A 23,225-nucleotide genomic window follows, 5' to 3' on the forward strand; every position below is an offset into this window, starting at 1 on the left:
GAGCCACACCCTCTGTGGGTGCTGCCTGGCCGCGAATCAAAAGCCCTGGCCCACCCACCCTTCCTGGGGCAGATGAGGCCGCCGCCGTACTGGAAATGACTTTAATCATTAAATAGTTTCTGTGCCAGACACTGATTAAGCCGATTGAGGTCCCTGGGATCTGGGTCACTGGACCGAGCTGACCGCTCGGTGGCTCCGCTGCCAGGCCCGGGTGCAATCCCCGCAGCGCTCAGTTCCAGCCCAGACAGGGCCTGACATCCGCTTCCTACAGTCCAGGGGGAGCCGTCACCGCTCCACAGCCAGCGCCTCTGCCTCTGCCTGCTCGTCCGGGAAGGCGATGTCAAAGATCTCCCGGTAGTGCTCCACGAAGTGCACCTCCAGGCCCTCGGTGATGAAGGCTGCCAGGTCGTAGAAGTCCTTCTTGTTCTCGGCTGGCAGGACAATGCACGTCACCCCTGCGCGCTTGGCCTGGGGGCAGAGTCATGGTCAGCCCTGCCTGGGCCTGTGGGAGGACAGCAGGTGTGCTGTCCTCCAGGAAGGAAAGGGCTTCTAAGCAGGATCCCCATCCCCGGCAGGGAAACAGGCTCAAGGCGAACCATTGGCCTTGGCTCTGACAGCCTGAGAGCAGGAGCCAGGGCCTCCCCACCCGTGGGAGCAGTCTTAGGGCTCTGGATGAGCCACACCCCCACGGCCTCACCTCCAGGGGTCAGGCACAGTGTCTGGGGCCTGAACACGGGCCTGTGAGCATCTGCATCTGAGCCCAGCCTGCTCTGCCCCCAGGCCCTGCGGCACCCCTCCCCAGCTCTGGAGGCTACACAGGTCTGCCAGGCACAGCCCCTTAAAAGGACAGCAGTTCGCATTGTCACTGCACACTGCCTCCAGGGACAGTAAGCCTCCCAATTTGCCCCACCATTGATCTAGGGAGTTTGTGCCTGATGTCCAGGTCGAGGTGGTCATGGCCACTTGACCACGCCTCCCTCAGTGGCATATCCTGGCTGACTCCACCAGGCTTCCTACACACACGGCAGGTGTGGTCCAGTCTGGGGACAGGCAGGGCTAGGAGGGAAGAGCAGGGACAGTGGCACTCCAACCTGCTCAGCACCCTGGCTGGGAGCTCCAAACACTCCCTACACCAGCAATGCCTAAACCTTGTCCCCATCTCCAGCCTCCCACTTGCTGCTGGGCTGCCTGGGAAAGGAAGCAGGAACCACGCCCCCGGCCCTCTACTGGGGCAGCCAGTGGAGGCGCTAGAATGTAACCCACACGACTCGCTGTGGAGAAGGCAGCTAGGGCGGTCAGCTTAAGGCCAGCTCCAGGCCAGAGAAACTTGAGTCCAAAGCCCAGGGCTTCCCTCTTTCCTGGCCCACACAGAGGCTGCGTGGTGGGAACTGGGCCTGTCCCGTGGTGGTGTGGGCCCTGCCAGTGCTGTGGGGCAGGCACAAGGACACTCACCGCAATGGTCTTCTCCTTGATGCCGCCAACAGGCAGGATCTTGCCCGTGAGGGAGACCTCGCCAGTCATGGCCAGGTTCTGCCGGACGGGCCTGCCCATGGCCAGGGACAGCAGCGCCGTGACGATGGTGCAGCCTGCGCTCGGGCCATCCTTGGGGGTGGCGCCCTGTGGGGGGGTGTGGGGAAAGCGGGTGAGTAGGTGGCCAGCGGCCCAGGGGCGGGTCGGGAGCGGGTGACGCGGTTACCTCGGGCACATGCAGGTGGATGTGTGAGGTCACCAGGTAGTTGTTGGCGGGGGCGTGCTGCATGAGGAAGGCCCTGGCGAAGGTGTAGGCTATGCGGGCGCTCTCCTTCATCACCTCCCCCAGCTGGCCTGTCACCTCCAGGCTGCCGTCCTTGTCACCCTTGGCGTCCTTGTCCTGTGGCCGTCTCAGGGATGTCTCCACAAACAGTGTGGAGCCTCCTGGAATGGGTGTGGAGCTGTGAACACGGGAGGCCTCAGAGCCCGGGCTGGCGCTCACTCCACCCCTCGGGGCCACCCTGACCACTCCTGCCCCAGCTCAGCATCTTGGTGCCCCGGGCAGGGACTGTGTCCCATCAGGAGCCAACACTGGCCTCCGCCTTTGCTGCGTCGCAGGTTCCTGGCCCTCTACGCCCCCCAAGGCAGCCCCCAGCAGCTGCCCGCCACAGAGGATACCCCCAGGGCTACAAGGACCCCAGCTACTGCTGCCCTGCCCAGAGACACAAGCCCCTCTCCAGCCCCTCCCGCACCGCCCCCTTTGCCCTCTCGCCTCCTTTCTGTGTGGTGGCCCCAAGGCCTGTCTGGATGAGCTCATGCTGAGGGACCCCTTGTCCCCACCTGTAAGCCTATCAAAGTGTCACCCAAATCCATAAGGCCCATGGTGTGCTGCCACCCGTGTGCTCACAGCCTTCCCCTCCATCAGCCCCAGACGCCCTGGGCTGCCCACACCGCCCCCAGCCAGAGGCGGTCCAGAGCCACCAGCGGCCAACTGCACAGGTGTGCAAGGTGGGACCTGCTTGTTCTTGGGTAGAAATGGGAATGGCTTGGGATCTCCTCCCGCCACTACACTCACCCATGGCAGTCCAGGCCAGCCCCATGACCACGCCGGGCGGCGTCACGTCGTACATGCGCTCCACAGTGAACACGGGCTTCCCCACGAAGTCCTGGAGGTTCTCGGGCGTCACCTCCACGGACTTGGCCTCGCCGCTGACTATCTTGTAGGCCGATTTCCGCAACACCTGGGCAGTCAAGGCAGCACGATGGGGATGGGAAGGTGGGGTGATGAGCGCGGGAAGGCGGGGTGATGAGCGCGGGAAGGCGGGGTGATGAGCGCGGGAAGGCGGGGTGATGAGCGCGGGAAGGTGGGGTGATGAGCGCGGGATGGTGGGGTGATGAGCGCGGGATGGTGGGGTGATGAGCGCGGGATGGTGGGGTGATGAGCGCGGGAAGGCGGGGTGATGAGCGGGGGAAGGCGGGGTGATGAGCGCGGGATGGTGGGGTGATGAGCGGGGGAAGGTGGGGTGATGAGCGCGGGAAGGTGGGGTGATGAGCGCGGGAAGGTGGGGTGATGAGCGCGGGATGGTGGGGTGGGCGGCAGGTGCCAGGAGGGCGGGGCGGCTGCTCACCTTCTCCACTTGCTTCTGCAGGTTGCGGACGCCGCTCTCGCGGCAGTACTGCTTGATGAGCAGCGTCAGCACGTCCGACGACAGCTTGGCCTTGCTCTCATCCAGGCCGCACAGGGCGCGGGCCTGGGGCACCAGGTAGCGCTGCAAGGGCGGCCGTCAGGGTTGGGTCTGGAGGGACCTTGCCCACCAGCTCAGTCCAGAACCTGGGAGCCAGTGCCTTTCCCATGGCCCCCAGATCCTGGCCTGGAAACGAGGTCCCTGATGGTGAAACCAAGACCTGGACACACAGCCCTGCCACCCGCCATGCCCAGAGGTCCGAGGCCTTTGCCTGTGCTGTGTCCTCTGCTTGGATCCACTTTCTATTCCCCAATGGCATCTTAGATACCACTTCCTCCAGGAAGGCCTCCTGGTTGTCTCTGGGCTGACCCCATACACAGACCCAGGGCCTGTAGGGTAGCTGACTGGTTACGTGGCTGTTACCCTCAGCACATGAGAAGGGGGACTGGGTCGTGGGCTCCAGGGTCAGCGACAGCCCCCCACAATTCTTGCCATAGTTCTGAGCTCTAATGGCATGCGGGTAGGGCATCTGTGAGACGGACAGAGCCATGCAGGTCACTCTACATTTGCCACTGATACTGGGGGGCATTCCTGATCCCCTGAGGGGTCCCCATGCCCCCTCGTCCTGTCCCAGGGAACTACAGGCCCACCCCTTGGGGAAGTCAGGCTGGGAGCTGGACCCAGCAGTGGGCATTGAAGCCCCCAGGGGACACGAGGATGCTGGGAAGGCCTCAGGGGCTCACAAGCGTCTGGTGTGTCTCTCACGGCCGCATCTGCTCCTCTGGGCTACAGGTCCCACCTGTCTCTCCCGGGTCCGGGAACTCCCAGCGGCACGGCCTCTGCAGGCTCTGGGGGACACCCCCTGCTCTGGGGACGAAGACTGGTGGGGAGGGCCTGGGCTTACCTCTGCAATGGCCAGCTTCTCCTGGGCCACGTAGCCCGACACATTGATCATCTCCATGCGGTCTCGGAGCGGCTCCGGGATGGTGTCCGTGACGTTGGCCGTGCAGATGAACAGCACCTGGGGGAGGCGGCAAGGTGCTGGGGGACTGGCCGCTCACCCTCCCCCCGAGCCCAGGCCCCGGACGGGCCCCCCACCTTGGACAAGTCCACGGGCACGTCCAGGTAGTGGTCCAGGAAGTTGGCGTTCTGCTCTGGGTCCAGCAGCTCCAGCAGCGCGGACGAGGGGTCCCCCTGGTAGCCCCGGCCGATCTTGTCCACCTGGGGCAGCAAACAGCAGGTGGTGGCTCTCGCCACGTCCCTGGCCAGCCCGCCCAGTGGGGAGAGCCCGGGATCGGGGCTGGGGACGCCCTGCGTGAGCAGCACCCACCCCCTGCCTTGGACGGGCAGCCTGCTGGGCATGGCTGTGGGTGGGAGGGAGCCGTTCGTGCCATCAGGTCTAGCATCATGGCGACGGCGCCTCAGTTGACCTAGGGATCCTGGGGCCCGGAGGACTCTGGGCTTCGTCTTGCACACGGCCTTGCCTGGTCAGGGCCGCCTGGGACTCTGGGTTAGGAAGGCTCAGGGCCTCTCGGCACGCACCTCGTCAATGAGGATCAGGGGATTCTCCGTCTTGGTCTTCTTCAGACACTGGATGATTTTCCCGGGCATGGCGCCCACGTAGGTCCGCCTGCGGGCGCACAGCAGGGTCAGAGGCCACTCGGTAGCCTGGCTTGGCCACGACGATGCCATGCACCCTCCAGGGCCACGGCGGAGAGGCTACCTGGACACCCAGGAGACGTGGCCGCAATGGGGGGGCAGGGGGGACCTGCTGGTAGCCACCGGATATGTGGCACTTGCAGGCATGCTGGTCACTTGCCCCGATTCACTCTGTGCTCATGAGAGCTGGGGAGCACAGGGACATCCCCCCAGCTCAGATTCTGGGGTCACCGATTCAAAGCCAGATCTCCCTCAGTTCCGTCACTCAGCTGGCCCCCCCTACCCACGGTGAGAGCCAGCCAGGTGCTGGCAGCAGAAGGCCCCCACTCCTCACTGAGGGACGCCAGGCACGCCGCAGCCCTCAGGCTCGGGCGACACCGGTCATGGCCAGCACTGGCTCTCAGGAGGGCTTCCTGCAAGCTCTGCCCCAGCACAGGGGCCCGGCACGTGGCACACACAGACAGAAGAGTCACAGGCCCCACGAGAGGCAGTGAGGAAGGCTCTGTCTGCGGGATGAAGACACGGGGGCAGGGACAGAGGGACTGAGGCGCCACTGGGCTGTGTGTGCCACTTTAAGTGTGCGGGGGTAACGAGTGTCTTAGGGAGAGGCCCGAGCAACGCAGGTGAGGAGGGAGTCACGTGGGGTCTTCCAGGCCCAGGACACAGCCCGTACAAAGGCCCTGAGACAGGACCACGCCTGGTGTGTTGGAAAAACAGCGAGGAGGCCGTAAGGCTGAGGCAGAGGGAGGAGGAGAGGGGGAAGAGGGAGGAGGGGGAAGAGGGAGGAGGGGGAGAGGGGAAGGGAGGAAATGGAGAGGGAAGTGGGGAGAGAGAAGGGGGTAGAAGGAGGGGGAGGAAGAGGAGAGGAGAGGGAGGGGTGGGGCAGGTCATGCAGAGTCCTGTGGGCAGGAGGGTTCTGCTGCTGTTATCAACAGTGATCCATCTCCCCGCAGCCAGTCTCCTGTCCTTGTCCTTGTCTCAGGAACCCCGAGAGACGTCAGCACAGACGCCTGCCCTCCCTGCAGCCCGGCTCCCTGGTGACTCCCTCCCAAGGCCGGAGGCGGCTGAGGCTCGTTCAGACCCCGCCAGGGTCTCTCCTCCGGCAGTGAGTGGGTCTTGCCTGCACCTCTAGCCATCCCTGAACCAGGGCCCAAGAGGCTTCAGGACCACCTCAAACCGCGTGCCCAGGAAGGAGTGGGTGCCCCCACACCCGCCCCTCCACCTTCACCCAGCTGCTCCTTCCTGCTCACACCCCCACCCCATCCAAGGGCCTGCAAAACAGGTCTCCTGTCCTCCCACTCAGACCCCCACCCCCCTGGTCAATCTGGGACCCCCAAAACTGCACTGGCCCCACCTCCTCCAGCTCCTCCCAACTCCAGGCTGGTGAGAGTGGCCACGCCCTGGGGACCGGACACGGCGCGGGCCAGCATGCTGTCACCCTTGCAGCGGGCAGGCTGAGAAGGCCTGAGCCTGGGGGTTCCAGAGTTGAGCATGTTTTTAGAGGAGCCAGAAATGTTCACTTCAAACCCGGACTCAAGTGAACGCCGTGCAGAATGGAAATAGGTGGTGGACTTAGCAGATGCCTCATGCTCGGCTTTCACTAGGGCTACGGTTTCCAAACAATCGTGGTCTACAGAGGTTGGCGAGGAGGGAAGCCGCAGAAGCCGCGCCTGGCTGCCCACCCGAAGGGCCAGGTGGGAAGGCGCTGAACGCTGAGGGCCACGGCCCTTGCTCTGGGCCTGAGGCCAGCTGGGAGGAGTGAGCCCACAGAGGCGCCGAGGTTTCTCTGGTGTGCGCAGCCCGGTCCTCACCGGAGACCGTCTCTCCTGACTCCAGCCCACAGACTTCAGGGTGGGGCGTGGGGCCGACCTTACCCTGAGTCCTGGGGCATCAGCCACAGCCCACATAAACCAGCGTGTGCATGGCAAATGCTGGCCCTGCAGCTCTGGCCGGGGCACTGCAGGACCTGAGCTGGAACTACCGGGGGTGTCTACGGAGGGCCGGCCGAGATGTCTGTCTCCCAGGGGTCAGGCCATGGAGACTCCTGCCAGCGCTGTTTGAGCGCCTGGAATCAGCCAGGCCTGAGGTCCGCCACATGGCTGGACGTTTCAGTTACTCTAGCGTGAGTGGAACTGGCTGCCCACGACCCAGATTGCTCTACCAAATGTGAACGGTGACTGCAGAAGACGAAGCCCGGCGGCACCGCTGAGGGGAGCCCGGGGGGAGAGCTGCCGGAGCCGGGCCTACCTGTGGCCCTTGATCTCAGCCACGTCAGTCATGCCCCCAACGCTGAAGCGGAAGTACTCTCGGTTCAGGGCGCGGGCGATGGAGCGGGCAATGCTGGTCTTGCCCACGCCAGGGGGGCCGTAGAAGCAGAGGATCTTGCCCTGGGTGGAGCCGCGGAGCTGGCTGACGGCAATGAACTCCTACGGACAGAGGCAGGCTCAGTGGGCGCGTGGGCTGGGTAAGCCGGGGGCCTGGGCGTGACTCTCGCCACCTGCACATTGCCTTTCAGACGCCTGAGGGCTGCGGAAAGGGACCAGGATTGTCCGGGAGGCTGAGCAGATCAGTACTGCCACTGGCCACAGGGAGGGGCAGCCCGTGACAAGAGCTCCATTAACACCAACAGGACAACTAGATGCCAGGAGACAGCGGCCACCCGGCAGTGCCAGGCCCATGCAGCAGTTCCCCACCTCCTAACGGGTCCCTTCCCCGGGACCCCGAACACCACCAATGCCCCACTCTCTCCAGCCCAACCCAGAGAGGCAGCCCACTCTCCCCCTCCACCAATGCCTCTGGCTCCTTTTTTTTTTTTTTTGAGATGGAGTCTTGCTCTGTGGCCCAGGCTGGAGTGCACTGGTGCGATCTCAGCTCACTACAACCTCTGTCTCCTGCGTTCAAGCAATTCTCCTGCCTCAAGTCTCTCTACTAGCTGGGATTACAGGCACAAGTTACCATGCCCCGCTACTTTTTTTGTATTTTTAGTAGAAGCGGGGTTTCACCATGTTGGTCAGGCTGGTCTTGAACTCCTGACCTTGCAAGCCTCGGCCCACCTCGGCCTCCCAAAGTGCTGGGATTAAAGGCGTGAGCCACCACGCCCAGGCTCTGACTCCTGATTTTAGCCTCTGACTCCCACTTGCCTGCCTGGTTTCTAATGTCTCAGGAGTGGTGTTTTAAAAATTAATTTAAAATTAATTTTCAGACAAGGTCTTGCTCTGTCGCCCAGGCTGGAGTGTAGTGGCGCCATCACAGCTCACTGAAGCCTCCACCTCCTGGGTTCAAGCAATCCTCCCACTTCAGCCTCCCAAGTAGCTGGGACTACAGACACACACCACCACACCAGACTAATTTTTTTTTTTGAGACGGAGTCTCGCTCTGTCGCCCAGGCTGGAGTGCAGTGGTGCAATCTCCACTCACTGCAAGCTCTGCCTCCCGGGTTCAAGCCATTCTACTGCCTCAGCCTCCCGAGTAGCTGGGACTACAGGCACCTACCACTGCGCCCGGCTAATTTTTGGTATTTTTAGTAGAGACGGGGTTTCACTGTGTTCGCCAGGATGGTCTCGATCTCCTGACCTCGTGATCTGCCTGCCTCGGCCTCCCAAAGTGCTGCGATTACAGGCTTGAGCCACCACACCCGGCCCAAATTTTAAAATTTTTTGTAGAGATGGGGGTCTCCCTCTGTCACCCAACCTGATGTGCAGTGGTACGATCACAGCTCACCACAGCCTCAGCTTCCTGGGCTCAAGTGATCCTCCTGCCTAAGCCTCCTGAGTAGCTGGGACAAGCAGCCCCACCATGCTCAGCCTATCAGGCATGACTTCAGTCCATCTAGGATATCCTCAAGCAGCCCCACCATGCTCGGCCTATCAGGCATGACTTCAGTCCATCTAGGATATCCTCAAGCAGCCCCACCATGCTCGGCCTATCAGGCATGACTTCAGTCCATCTAGGATATCCTCAAGCAGCCCCACCATGCTCGGCCTATCAGGCATGACTTCAGTCCATCTGGGAAATCCTCAAGCCCCCGGGGGCAGGGCCCGATGCTCCCTCCGTCAGGATTTCCCCGACCAGCACCCCCAGGCCTACGAATTCACCAGGGGGCTCCTTTGAAATCTCAACCCACAGCACAGAGTCCTGGGCCTGGGCCCACTGCCCACATGCAAATCAACAGCAGGCCAGACACTGGGCTCACCAGGATGCGTTTCTTGACGTCCTCCATGCCGTAGTGGTCTTCCTCCAGCACTGCCTGTGCCCGCACCAGGTCCAGGTTCTCGTTGCTGTACTTGCCCCAAGGGATGGACGTGAGCCAATCTAGGTAGTTGCGGGTGACACTGCCAGGGGAAAGATGAGAGATGCTGAGCGGAGCTCACCAGCTGCCCGTGTGTCTGCTGGACTTGGCTGTGTGGTTGCCCGGGGCTTGAAACCATGTGTGAGGCCAAGCACGGCAGCTCATGTTTGTAATCCCAGCTCTTTGGGAGGCCCAGGTGGGAGGATCGCTGGAGCCCAGGAGTTCAAGACCAGCCTGGGCAACTCGGCGAGACCCCGTCTCTATAAAACAGTTTATGGGCTAGGTACAGTGGCTCACGCCTGTAATCCCAGAACTTTGGGAGGCCAAGCCAGGCGGATCACAAGGTCAGGAGATCGAGACCATCCTGGCTAGCACAGTGAAAAGCTGTCTCTACTAAAACTACAAAAAATTAGCTGGGAGTGGCAGTGGGCGCCTGTAGGGCCAGCTGCTCCGGAGGCTGAGGCAGGAGAATGGCATGAACCCAGGAGGTGGAGCTTGCAGTGAGCCGAGACACTGCACTCCTGCCTGGGCGACAGAGCAAGACTCCATCTCAAACAAACAAACAAACAAAATTTACAAACTGCCCTGTCCAAGGCACCCAGCGCAGGAAGGAGGGGACTGCTGGAGGTCCACTGCTGACTCTTGTCAGGAGAGCTGAGATAGCACGAGGTGGCTCACGCCTGTAATCCCAGCAGTTTGGGAGGGCAAGGTGGGCGATCACTTGAGGTCAGGAGTTTTGAGACCAACCTGGCCAACACGGCAAAACCCCATCTTTACTACGAATACTAAAAATTAGCTGGAAGTGGTGGCGCATGCCTGTAATCCCAGCTACTCAGAAGTTGAGGTAGTAGAATCGTTTCAACCTGGGAGGTGGAGGTTGCAGTGAACCAAAACTGCACCACTGTACTTCAGCCTGGACGACAGAGCAAGACTCTTAAAAAAAAAAAAAAAAAAAAAAAAGCAAAAAGCCAGGCACGGTGGCTCATGCCTGTAATCCCAGCGCTTTGGGAGGTCAACGCAGGCGGATCATTTGAGGTCAGGAATTCAAGACCAGCCTGAACAACACGGTGAAACCGCATGGTTCCTAAAAATACAAAAAATGAGTAGAGCATGGGGTGCATGCCTGTAGTCCCAGCTACCTGAGGGATCAAAGCAGAATTGCTTGAACCTGGGAAGTAGTAGTAGTAGTGAGCCAAGATTGCACCACTGCACTCCAGCCTGGACAACTGAGCGAGACTCCATCTCAAAAATAAAAAAATAAAAAAGCAGCCCTGGTGTAGAGCCAGGTGTCCCTGGGTTCAAATCCCTGGCACCACCTACCAGCTCATAGGCCTTGACCACTAATTCCACAGCCCTGAGCCTCAATTTCCTTGTAGAATGGAGATGGTGATGACGTGTCCTGCCCAGGAACAGGACTGATGCTCACTGGGTACCTCCTAGCCCACCACCAAGCACCTACTACAGCAAGAAAGTGCCACAGGGCTCTCCTGCTGGGTCCCCTGGCCTGCCCAAGACAGGGGCTGAGGAGGGGTTGCCCGAGGGCTGGGCCGTCCCGGGCCTGGCGCTCACTTGAATTCCGAGGAGTGGTTGTCCAGCAGGCCCAGCTTGCTCAGCTCCTCGTCCACAACATCCATGACATGCTTGGGGACCACGAGCTCCTTGAGGCGCTCCCGGAACTTCTCCTCGATGGCGTCCTTGTCGTCCTTCTCCAGGCCCAGCTCCTTCTTGATGATCTTCAGCTGCTCCTGCAGCAGGTACTTGCGATGGGTCTGCTTGATCTTTTCCTCCACCTGTGGGGTGAGGCGCTGCCATCAGGCCCTGGGTCTGGGAAGGTGAGTGTGTGCGTCCCCGCGCGAGTGGAGACCCTCTGCTCCCCCAGGACTCAGAAAAAAGAAACGAAACCCAAGGCAGGAAGCCTTTGGTTCCTTCCATCTTTTGTTTTTTTTTTTGAAACAGGGTCTTCCTCTGTTGCCCAGGCTAGAGTGCAAAGGCACCATGATAGCTCACCATAGCATCCACCTCCTGGACTCCAGCGATCCTCCTGCCTTAGCCTCCTGGGTAGCTGGGACCACAGGCACCTGCCACCACGCCTGGCTCTAATTTTAAAATTGTTTATAGAGATGGGACCAGGCACCGTGGCTCACGCCTGTAATCTCAGCACTTTGGGAGGCCAAAGCAGGCGGATCACCTGAGGCCAGGAGTTCAAGACCAGCCTGGCCAACATGGTGAAACCCTTCTCTACTGAAAGACAAAAATTAGCCGGTGTGGTGTCACACGCCTGTAATCCCAGCTACTCGGGAAGCTGAGGTGGGAGGACCGCTTGAGCCCTGAAGGTGGAGGCTGTAGTGAGCTGAGATTGCGCCACTGCACTCCAGCCTAGGCGGCCGACTGAGACCTGTCTTAAAATAAAAAATTCCAAATAATGCTACAACTGTGAAGTGACTGAGCATCAGGCAGGCTGTGATCTGCCAAGTATCAGGACAGTGAGCCTCAATGGCTGGATCTTAAGAAACAGCATCTTGACTTTTCCCAGGCTACTTCCCAATTTCCAACACTGTCCTCAAGATTACAAAGGCAGAGAAATTCTCTTGATGTGGGACGGTCCTGAGACTGCTCCACCCTGGGCTCATTACACTGGGACCAGCTTTAAGCTTTCCTGTTCAATGCAGAGAGTTCCACAGCCCAGGACGACAGAGCAGATGATGGCACGAAGCCCTCAAAACCCAGACAGGCCTTCTGGGCTTGCCCTGGTCGATGCCACTGGTCCCGCCGTGTGCTCCAGAGCCTGACTGATGTCACGTGGCCTGACGGGAAGGCCCCCAAGAGTGGCTGCGCCTCAGCCTCGGGCTCACCTCCCGCCCCAGGCGCTGCTGCAGCTTGCTCAGTTCAAATTCCTTCTTCAGCAGGGAGAGGGCCTTGTACAGCCGCTTGGGAATCTGCCGAGACAGGGAGGGCGGAAAGGATGAGCAGAAGTCGGTGGTTGTGCATGCAGGGCCGAGGTGGGGGAAAAGGCGCGCCCTGCGAGATGCTGCCAGGAGCGCCTGGCCACGCCACACCCAGCACAGAGGCGTGCGCGCCCTCCGCCCTGACAAATCCTGTGCTGGAAACGCATCCTATGGATACCTCCGCAGGCCCTCCAGCTGCGTGCATGGGGACGCTCTCAGGAATGCCGCTCACAACAGCAAAAGACTGGCGATGCCCCGGGTACGCGGCCCAGAGGATCCCACTGAACCCACAACGGTAACTCCCAGCTGAAGGCTATGACGCCGCTCAGAGGCGGACGGATGTGCATCAAGGCACATGGCGGGAAATCATCTCAAAAACAGAGCCAGGGACACACGGCTGGGGGTGGATGGCGCACGGTGGAGGGGCGAGGGCAGGCAGGCACGGGGGAGCCGAGGAGGAGTGAGGGCAGCTGGGCATGGGCGGAGCATAGTGGAGGTGGGTGCAGCCGGGTGTCGGGGGCTGTGGAGGTGGGCGGCACTCACGTTGGTCTCTTCCAGGACGTCCTGCAGCTCGTGGGACTCGGCCCCGGTGAGCGCAGCGCCCATGTCGCTCAGGTAGATGGGGTTGTCCACCACCCGCTGGCCAGCCTGCATCATCTGCAGCACCGACTCCCTGGGGGACAAAGGGAGCCGCCTCGGTGTCCACGGCCTTGCGCTCTGCTGCACTGCAGCCCCCTGACGGGGACCCAGTCCTCAGGGTCCTTGTCCCCTGTAGCTACAGGCAGGGCCTAGGGCGATTCGCTGGGAGCAAGCTCTGCTGCTTGGTGCCCAGAGTTCAGGGCCCACCTGTCCTGGGCTGGAAAGGCATGTGGCATCCCCACGTGCAGCCCCCACGGGAGCCGTGCAGTGACCTCACCTCAGCAGTCTGCTCCCCACTCCCCTAGCCAATGCCAGCAACAGCTTCCGGCCTCAGCAGAAGGGGACAAGGAACCTGGGCCTGCTGAGGCCCCGGGCCTCCCACCTGCCCCATGCCCCAGTGGGCAGCAGGCTCCTCTGCACAGGCCGCTCCCTGAGCCGCGAATCCCTGCCCCAGGCGGTTTCCTCCCAGGAGGACGCTGAGGAAGCTCCCTACCCACCCAGCTGCAGAAACACAGAGATGCCCCCGCCTGGCAGCCGCCCGCACAGAGGCCCACCTGTAGAGAGGGTTCAGGGCAATGATGTCCCGGATGGTCTTCACGATCTCTGCGGTCAGGGCCTGCCAGGTATGGGGGCAGGGTCATTGAGGCCCAGCAGTGCTTCAGCAGGGGGTGGGAGGCGTGGCCCTGGGAGCCCCACCCACCAGTTGCTCCATCAGCTGCCCCCCTCCCCTCCCCCCCCCCCCCAACTGGCCCTAGCCACAGAGGGCTTCGGACACGGAGGAGTGCAGCCTAAACTCACCAGTCCCAGGGACATGGGACCAAGAGAGTCCAAACTAAAACCAAACCCTGTCTCCTTACCCCTCAGAGCCTTGTCCTTAGGACAAGCTATCTTGCGGGAAGAAAAGAGACTGCCTTTTATTATTTTTTTTTGAGAGACCAAGTCTTACTCTGTCACCCAGGCTGGAGCGCAGTGGTGCGATCATGACTCACTGCAGCCTGGAATTCTTGGGCTCAAGCGATCCTCCCCCCCTCATTTTCCGGAGTAGCTGGGACCACAGGCATGAGCAACTGTTCCTGCCTACAACCAAATTTTCATCACCTGGTCTCGGCTGGGCATGGTGGCTGACACCTGTAACACCAACACTTTGGGAGGCAGAGGTAGGTGGATCACTTGAGGCCGGGAGCTCAAGACCCACCTGGCCAACATGGTGAAACCCCGTCTCCACTAAAACTACAAAAAAAAAATTAGCCAGGCACTTTGGTGGATGCCTGTAATCCCAGCTACTCAGGAGGCTGAGGTAGGAGAATCACTTGAACTCAGGAGGCGGAGGTTGCCATGAGCCAAGATTGCGCCAATGCACTCCAGTCTGAGTGACAGGGCAAGACCCTGTCTCCAAAAAAACCGTAATCACCCGGTCTCTAGTCTTTGGCTTTGACCCTGAACTGTCTGAGCTGACCCTGGTAGAAGGCACCAGAACTGGCCCACTGGAGGTCCAGGGCACTTGCTTTAAGAAAAACAAGTTCAGGCCGGGCGCGGTGGCTCACGCCTGTAATCCCAGCACTTTGGGAGGCCGAGGCGGGCAGATCACAAGGTCAGGAGATGGAGACTATCCTGGCTAATGCGGTGAAACCCCGTCTCTACTAAAAATACAAAAAATTAGCCGGGCGTGGTGGTGGGCGCCTGTAGTCCCAGCTACTGGGGAGGCTGAGGCAGGACAGTCACGTGAACCCGGGAGGTGGAGCTTGCAGAGGGCCGAGATTGCGCCACTGCCCTCCAGCCTGGGCGACAACAGAGTAAGATTCCGTCTCAAAAAAAAAAACCAAAAAAACAAAACAAAACAAAACAAAAAACAGATGAAATAAACAGCCTTGTCGCTCACAAAAAAAATAAATAAATAAAAAACAAGCTCGCTGCCCCTCAGGGGTCTTGCCAATTCTAATCACATCTGTCAGGTCGGTCACTGTCTTCCCCCTGCTGCAAGATTCTCACAGGTAGCGCCAGTGCTGTGCTGCCCAGAACAGTGTAGCCACTGTGGCTGTTAGAATTGTTTTAATTTTTAGATACAGGGTCTCACTCTGTTGCCCAGGCTGGAGTGCAGTGATGCAATCACAGCTCACTGCAGCCTCAACCTCCCGGGCTCAAGCCACCCTCCCACAGGTTGGACCACTGGTGTACGCCACCATGCCCAGCTAATTTTTTTTTTTTTTTTTTTGCAGAGACAGGGGTATCGATATTGCCCAGGCTGGTTTTGAACTCCGGGTCTCGAGTGATCCTCCTTCCTTGGCCTCCAAAACTGTTGGGATGACAGGCATGAGCCACTGCACCCAGCCAGTAAAATGTTCCATTCTGTTCCTCGGCCACAGCAGCTCTACTTCAAGTGCTCAATACTCAGAGGTGGCCGGGCGCGGTGGCTCACGCCTGTAATCCCAGCATTTTGGGAGGCCAAGGTGGGAGGATCACCCAGGGTCAGCAGTTTGAGACCAGCCTGGCCAACATGGTAAAACCTCGTCTCTACTAAAAATACAAAAATTAGCCGGGTGTGGTGGCGTGTGCCTGTAATGCCAGTTACTTGGGAGGCCGAGGCATGAGAGTCACTTGAACCCGGGAGGCGGAGGCTGCAGTGAGCGGAGATGGCGCCACTGCACTCCAGCCTGGGTGACAGAGCCAGACTCTGTCTCAAAAAAGAAAAAATCAAAAACAAAAACAACTCATAGAGGCTAGCAGTACAGGATACAAGTGCTGACCTCAAGAACTCAGGTGGGCCTGTGGACAGGACGCTTCACCCCTCCCAGCGTCCACAGCAGAATTACCAGTTGATCATGGCACTTTCCCCCCAGGCTCTGCAACAGCCTGGGGAGGAGGCCGATGACACCAGGCACACAAGTAAGGAGCTGACATGCTTCAGGCCTTTGGTTAGCTTTGCTGACTGCTCCTACAGCAGGAGGGCAGGTGGCACCGCCAGGAGGCTGCCCACCTCGGAAGCTGACTCCTTGTGCCACCAGGAAGGCAGGACGGCCTAGGTTGGGGGATCAGGGTGGCCAACACGCTGTTTCCTGTCTTACAGCCACGGGTCCCAGCTTCCCCTCTCTGACCTCCTGGGCTTGGTGGGAAGAAGCCGGGGCTGGAAGGTGTCTTGGTAACTGCTGGAGGCTTTGGCACAGGGGACACGGGCTGGGGCTGGACCTGGGTTCCAACCCTGCCTCCCTCTCGAGTAGCTACGGCTCCAGTAAATTTCCTGTGCCTCTCCCATCCCAGAGTCTTCCAAAGACCTCTGGGAGGAAAAGCACCCTCTTTGTTCCATTAGAACTGAGTTCCAGACAGGCCAGACCCTTGCTGAGGGGCTCAGGGTGGGAGACAACTCCTAGGAGAGGCTGTAGGAATGGCTCAAGGGAGCCCGTTGGGGAGGCGGCTGCGACCGCCCTGCATGACACACGGACTCACTTTCACCTCCTCTGTGACCTGGAAGTCCTCATGGACGACGTTCTCCACCTCCACCATGAGCACCTCGGCCGGGAGCTCGGGGGCAGGCTCCATCGCCAGCTCCGTCGGGTGCCTGGCACTCAGCTCGTCCTCCGCCTCCTTCTTGCCCCGCTTCGACTTCCTGCGGGGCTTGTGCTTGTTCTCCGCCTCCAGCTCCTCGGGCTCCACCTCCAGCTGTCTGCTGATATGGACTCTGACGCAGGAGCAAGGCAGGCGTGAAGCCACTGAGGCTGGGAGCTGCCCTGGCCCCGGCTGAGGCCTCCCTGGTGGCACAGGTGGTCCAAGGGTCCCGCTGAACCCAGACCTCTGGAGCCACAGGGTGGCTACAGGTCCTCGGGCTGGAGACTCGAGCCGCTTTCTCGGGGCCTCCCAACCAGTGTCCCCTCCACCCCTTAGACTCCAGCCAGATTCAGGCATTCCCTGTGTCCCACGCCAATGCACCACTGTCCCCATCCTAAATATCGGGGATAAGCTGCAGCGACAAGCCCCAGGGCCTCCTGCTGAAAACAGTGTCAGCCTGGCCGGGCACAGGCTGGTCTCTGAGACTCTGCACCCTGGACTCAGCTCAGGTGGCTCCTTCCTGTCGTTCAGGTCTCGATTTCAAGGACACCATCGCAAAGAATGTCCCCAAGCACTTCACGGAAGCTACCCACCTCCACCTCTCAGGCTGTCTACACCTCCCCTCAGAGCACCGCGCACCCTCCACCTCTCACGCCGTCTGTGTCTCCCCTCAGAGCACCGAGAGCCCTCCACCTCTCATGCCCTCTGCATCTTGCCTCAGAGCACCTAGCACCACCTCAACTCAGGGTCTCACTCTGCTGCCCAGGCTGCAGTGCAGTGGTGTGATCATAGCTCACTGCAGCCTCGACCTCCTGGGCTCAAGCAATCCTCCTGCCTCAGCCTGCCAAGTAGCTGAGACTACAGGAACATGCCATCATGTCTAACTTTTTTTACATGTTTTATAGAAACAGGGTCTTGCTGTGTTGCCCAGGCTGGTCTCAAACTCCTGGACTCAAGCGATCCTCCCACCTCAGCCTCCTGGGTAGCTGGGACCACAGGCATGAGCCACCACATCCAGCTAATTTTTCTATTTTTTTTTTGCAGAGATGGGATCTCGCTATGTTGCCCAGGCTGTACTCAAACTCCTGGGCTCAAGCGATCCAACTGCCTTGACATCCCAAAGTACTGGGATTCCAGGCAGGAGTCACTGTGCCCAGCCCTGCAGCTCACCCCTTTCTGAGACAGGAAGGGTCCAGAGGTGACACGTCTCACTCTTACCCCCAGGTCTGGCCTCAGTGCTAATAGGAACGCTGCGGGGCTGACAGACAAGGCAAGCTGATGCTGGGGCCTGGGGCATCCTGGGCTGGTCTCCTGCGTGCTACCCTGCCCTCCACCCCCCACTACCCCCACTAGCCACCCACCTTCTGTGTCCCATGACGATCATGCGCAGCTTGTCCCCAAGGTCCTGCATCTCGTGGATCTGGGCAAATGTCCCCGTGTGGTAGATTTCATCCAGGTTCTCCACCACATCCGACTCGTTGCTGTGGAAGAGGAGCACAGAGGAACGTTGGAACACGGCTTGCATGCTTGGCAGGATGTCTCCGGCTGAGAGGAAGGAGGGAGAGAAAAGAAACGTCCCTCCAAATGCTACTGAAAACCAAGAGCGGCTTCCTTGGCTCCCACAGGAGCTCCAGAGCCTAGGGAAGCTTCTGCCAGGTCAGGGCTGCCCCCAGTGGTCACAGGACCGGGTGGGTGGCTCCTCACGAAGTCAGCCACAAGGACATGGTCCAGATGGGATTTGAAGTCTCTTCTATGCTCCTGTCACAGAGCCTGCATGGAATGCATACATGCAACTTTTTTTTTGAGATGGAGTTTCGCTCTTGTTGCCCAGGCTGGAGTGCAATGGTGCGATCTGGGCTCACTGCAACCTCCACCTACCAAGTTCAAGCGATTCTCCTTCCTCAGCCTCCCGAGTAGCTAGGATTACAGGTGCCTGCCGCCACGTCTGGCTAATTTTTTGTATTTTTAGTAGAGATGAGGTTTCACCATGTCAGTCAGACTGCTTTGGAATTCCTGACCTCAGGTGATCCACATGCCTCAGCCTCCCAAAGTGCTGGGATTACAGGTGTGCGACACCACGCCTGGCCCATGGAACTCATTTCTACGTGGAGCCATGATCTCCGACCAGCTGGCTCGGCTTTCAGGCAGCCTCATGGTGCATCTCATCACCAAGAGTCCCTGAAGTTAATTTCCCCCACATTTTACCAATGCATGCAGTTTAGTGCTACAAGCTGAGTTCTTAGCCCGGGCTGAAAAGGCAGCCTGCCTGGCTCCTGGTCTTTACTCTGGAGGTCTTCCCTGGTTTCCTTGGGGTCAAGAGTCAAAAGTGCAAAGTACAAAGTAGGACTTGTGGTGAGCTGGACTCTAGGGCAACGTCAACAAGGGAACGAAGGAAAAAAAAAATCACACTTACTTGTCATCTCTCTTTAGAAAGACACCGACATAAGGCTGGGCGAGACGGACTTTCCTTCTTAGCAGCTCAGCCAACTTCTTATTTTTAACCTAGCATGACAATGACCCCAAGGTGAAATGCAGGGTAGATTTTTTTTTTTCCTTTGAGACAGAGTCTCATTCTGTTGCCCTGGCTGGAATGTAATGGCGTCATCTCAGCTCACTGCAACCTCTGCCCCCACTGGGTTCAAGGGATTCTCCTGCCTCAGCCTCCTGCGTAGCTGGGATTACAGGCATGCACCACCACACCTAGCTAATTTTTGTACTTTTAGTAGCGACAGGGTTTCACCATATTGGCCAGGCTGGTCTCGAACTCCTGACCTCAGGTGATCGACCTGCCTCAGCCTCCCAAAGTGCTGGTATTACAGGCGTGAGCCACCACACACGGCCCAGGGTAACTTTTCTAGTTGACATTTTTTGACAGCAGCTCTAACATTGTCTAGATTATTCTCTGGGGACACGCTAATCAGATCCGGGATACTAATCAACAGGGTTCAGGAACGCTGAAACGCAAAAAAAGAAAAAAAAGAAAAAAAAAAGACTGGAGGATAGGAAGCTGCGGTGGCGAATACAGTGAGGCAGAATTAACTAGCTGCATTTTTCTTAGTGGTTTCCTCCATTCCCAAAGGAAATTCAAAGTAGACGGATGGTCAGAACCCAGAAATTGATTTAACATCCAGCTTCAAAAGGGATGTCCAGGGCAAACTGTCTTGGTTTGAAAATCAAAACCATTCTGCTTTTATTAAGTCAGAATAAACAAGTAATTCAAATGTGGCCCACTCCAGAGGTTAATGACTTCCTTTTTTTTTTTTTTTTTTTTGAAAGTTTAACTCTGCCGCCCAGGCTGGAGTGCAGTGGTGCAATCTCGGCTTAATGCAACCTCGACCTCCCGGGTTCAAGCGATTCTCCCAACTCATCCTACTGTGTAGCTGGGATTACAAGCGCATGCCACTGCACCCACTAATTTTTGTATTATTAGTAGAGATGGAGTTTCGCCATGAACCACCATGCCCGGTCCCTCCAATTTTCATTGAAAGTTACTTCCTTATCACATCATATGCTGTTAATTAATGATCAAGAACCCTAGGATCACAGCATATTCTCAACAGCAGGTTCAGGGCTAATGATGTCTTCTAGGAAGCATGTGAAGGAGCAAGGAGCTCACCTGATTTCTTTCAAGTCTTCGTTAATTCACTGGACAGACCTTGACTAAAGGTAATGGCCTGGCCAGGTGTGGTGGCTCATGCCTGTAATCCCAGCACTTTGGGGCGCTGAGGCACGAGGATCACTTGAGCCCTGGAGTTTCAGACCAGCCTGGGTAACAGCATGTCCTCATTATACTCAGAAGTCGCTAATGAGGACAGAACCTTCTAGAGCAAGTTGGCCAGATAGTCAAGCACAAACTGAAGAGTAAATCAAGCTTTGCCAACAATTTCAGAAACATTTCTTGGGTCCCAAAGAAGTTGCCCCCCAATTTCCCCTCTGCCAACAACTGATAGCTGCATCCTTGGCATCTGCCTCCTGGCCTTGGCAGGATCCATTTTTATGATTTACAACGCATCATCAACCAGAAATATAATGAGAACCACCTGCCAGTCTCCCAAATACTATCCGCAGCCACTCATTTAACCCTCCTGCCTAGCTCCATGTGGGCAGTCTGCACTCTTTTAGAAGAATCATCTCTCTGCTCAGGCCCTGGGAGCAAGGGGCATCTGTCGCTCTGCAGAACTGAGGGGACCAGACCTGATGAACACCATCGTGGCTCCAGAAACCTGGGAGGGTAAAGAGAACTGCCAGGGGTGAAGTCAAGGATGGGAAAAAGGCCTCCGGGGCAGAGTCCTGAAATGTCAGAAGTACACCAAAGAGGAAACAATATCAGGTTATTACTAAGGCAGGGCCTCATTTTGGTGCCCAGGCTGCAGTGCAGTGGTGACACCATGGCTCACTGCAGCCTTGATCTCCCAGTTTCAAGTGATCCTCCTGCCTCAGCCTTCCAAGTAGCTGGGATGACAGATGCATGTCACTGTGCCCAGCTTTTCTTTCTTTGTTTTTGTAGAGACAGGGTCTATGTTGACCATCATGCTGGTCTCAAATTATCCTCCTGCCTCAGCCTCCCAAAGTGCTGGGATTACACATGTGAGACGTCGTGCCCAGCCCACATCGTCTCATTTAAGTCCCACAACAACTCTAATAAGATACTAATACGTCCAAGTCACAGATGAGAACGTGGAAGCCAAAGGAATAACTTGAAGTTTATGGAGCCAGGATAGGACCCCACAGGGTCTTGTTCTGGGGCCTGCATCAGTAACTACTACTAAACATCAAGGAAAGACCTTGGGGCTGGGCGCAGTGACTCACACCTGCAATCCCAGCACTTTGGGAGGCTGAGGCGGGTGGATCACTTGAGGTCAGGAGTTCGAGACCAGCGTAGGCAACATGGTGAAACCCTGTCTCTTCTAAAAATATAAAAATTAGCCAGGCATGGTGGTGGGCGCCTGTAATCCCAGCTACTCCGGGGGCTGAGGCAGGAGAATCACTTGAACCTGGGAGGCGGAGGTTGCAGTGAGCTGAGATCGCGCCACTGCTCTCCAGCCTAGATGACAGAGTACAACTCTGTCTCAAAAACAAAAACAAAAAAAAGCTCAGACACACAAACTGACAGCGTTGGAGAAGCTCCCTCTGTCCCCTCTCCACTGTCTGTTGCCCCTCTGAAATGGCCTTTCCGTTCCCAACAGATCCTTGAGATTTGTTTATCAGAGTCTGGAGGGTGAGCGCAGAGGCTGACTCACTGCGTGACCTTGCTCCCCGCCAGTTAAGAGATAACCTTCTCATAGATCCCAGTTTCCACATCAGTAGTTGTTTTTTAAGGGAAGGGGAGCTAGGGGAGAAGGCTCTTGGGGCCTTCCTACTCTAAAAGCTCAAGTTCCTTACACTCTGCTTTCTCCCTATTACATCATCCTGCTCCCTCCCCACCCCCAAGGCTCTTAGTCTGAAATGATCTAATTTCTACCACCGGAACATAAGTTAAGGCCAGGGACTGCATGACTTGTTCACTACAGTATTCTCAGCACTTGCTACGTGGTAGGAGGTCAAGAACACACTGAATAATGTCCTCTTCCCACCCTCCTAAGCCTCCTGTCCCATCCACGCTCTATTATTTCTCGTAATTGTTGCCTTCTAATACAATATCGTTACTAATCATCTTTATTGCCTGTCTCATCCTGCCAGAACGTAAGCTCCAAGACAGATTTTTTTTTTCTTAAGAGTCAGGGTCTCGCCATGTTGACCAGGCTGGACTCCAGGGTTCAAGCAATCCTCCCATCTGAGCCGCTGGAATAGTTGGGACTAGACCGCGAGCCCATGCCCAGCTTCAAAGGCATAAATTTTTCTGTTTTGTTCACTGCCATATCCTCAGCACCTAGAACAGTCTCTGGCAAATAATAAGCAATCAATCAAGAAGTATTTGTTTAAGAAACGAATGAATTCTGATCCCAGTGAGGCTCGTAACCAGACGGCAGAGCGCCTGGGGCAAGGAGGTATTATAAAACTTGTGCCAAGTAAGCAGAAAACTAACAGCGCCGTAACACTACTCTGGTCCCTCCCGGCCCCGGATTTCTACGACCGGGGTTCTAAGTGGATAATCCTAGGCTCTTCGGGTTCAACTCCTCTCATCTAACAGATCCTAAGAAATTCGAAAGGGGAGGACTTTGGCTCAAGGTTGCCAAGCTAGTGGTGAGCAGACAAGGATTCGAACTGCACCCTTTAAGAAACTTCATGTCTGAAAAAGTTGCGAAACACGAGGGCGCTAAAGTGATCCCACGGTTCAGCCCGCTGCTTGCAGAGGTGGGAAACCTGAGGCCGAGGCGGGGACTCCTATTACCTCGATAATCTTGATAAAGCGCGGGAACACCGGGTTGCGGGTGATGGCGATGAGCGGCAAGTGCGGGAACACATCGGGGATCGTCATGGGCGTGAGCGCCGTTATGACCGGGCCTTCCCCGCCGCCCGCGCTGCCCCCCGCGCCCCCGGCTCCTTCCTCTGCGCCGCCCTCGGAGGCGTCCTGGCCCCCCGAGAATGCTCCTCCGCCGCGGCTGTTCGCTTCCCAAAACCCCCGCCACTGGCCCCCAATTACCGGGCCTCGGCCCCACAGTGCCCAAGGAGGAAAGGCGTCACAGGCCCGCCGGCCTCGGAACAACCACGCTCCGGCTGCAGTGGGGACCCGCCCCCCGGCGGCGGCCAGTATCGGCCGCCGCAGCGCCCAGCACCGCGCCGCTCCCCACAGTCGCACGTAGCCTGTGCTCGCCGCCATAGCCCGGCCATACTGGCGGCGCACACACCTCGCGTCATTTCCGCTCGCCGTGGAACGCACGTGACTCCCGGCGCGTGCCTCGGGACCCGATGGGGGCGAGGCCCAAAACAGCTGCCTCAGGGGGCGGGGCCTACACGGAGAAGAGGAGGCGGAGTTCGAGCGACAGCATCTTCTCCGCCTCTTCCGGTCTCCTACTTTACGCGCCCAAGGCGTTTTCCGGTCACGGGGATATCTGTGGG

The 23,225-nt window shown here is 58.2% G+C and overlaps 1 protein-coding gene across 2 annotated transcripts; it reads right to left on the bottom strand.

The window, feature by feature from the left end:
* Positions 1-87: 87 nt before the first annotated feature.
* LONP1 (lon peptidase 1, mitochondrial) lies at positions 88-23,000 on the bottom strand. 2 transcript variants are annotated; one of them, XM_005587646.4, is made up of 18 exons: positions 22,558-23,000; positions 18,640-18,728; positions 17,588-17,707; positions 16,128-16,359; positions 13,241-13,302; positions 12,591-12,720; positions 11,955-12,038; positions 10,672-10,892; positions 9,007-9,145; positions 7,062-7,240; positions 4,698-4,785; positions 4,254-4,376; positions 4,060-4,176; positions 3,099-3,239; positions 2,546-2,711; positions 1,697-1,914; positions 1,453-1,617; positions 88-468 (listed from the first exon to the last, which is right to left on the bottom strand). In XM_005587646.4, the coding sequence occupies exons 1-18, from the start codon at positions 22,984-22,986 to the stop codon at positions 286-288; spliced, it is 2,886 nt and encodes a 961-aa protein (XP_005587703.2). In that variant the 5' UTR covers positions 22,987-23,000; the 3' UTR covers positions 88-285. The 2 variants fall into 2 exon arrangements, with proteins under 2 accessions (XP_005587703.2, XP_015295763.2); XM_015440277.3 differs by having other exon boundaries at positions 88-502.
* Between the last annotated feature and the right edge of the window lie 225 nt (positions 23,001-23,225).

Source organism: Macaca fascicularis, chromosome 19 (assembly GCF_037993035.2).
Source record: "Macaca fascicularis isolate 582-1 chromosome 19, T2T-MFA8v1.1".
Classification (NCBI taxonomy): Eukaryota; Metazoa; Chordata; class Mammalia; order Primates; family Cercopithecidae; genus Macaca; species Macaca fascicularis.

Bases quoted from the DNA above. Each gene is read 5' to 3' on its own strand.
- LONP1 (XM_005587646.4), bottom strand. From the start codon at position 22,986: ATGGCGGCGAGCACAGGCTACGTGCGACTGTGGGGAGCGGCGCGGTGC. The intron at 16,360-17,587 runs GTGGGTGGCTAG...CTCCTGCGTCAG, and splicing joins ATCGTCATGGGACACAGAAG to AGTCCATATCAGCAGACAGC. The intron at 9,146-10,671 runs GTGAGCGCCAGG...TTCCCCTGGCAG, and splicing joins AACCACTCCTCGGAATTCAA to TGTCACCCGCAACTACCTAG.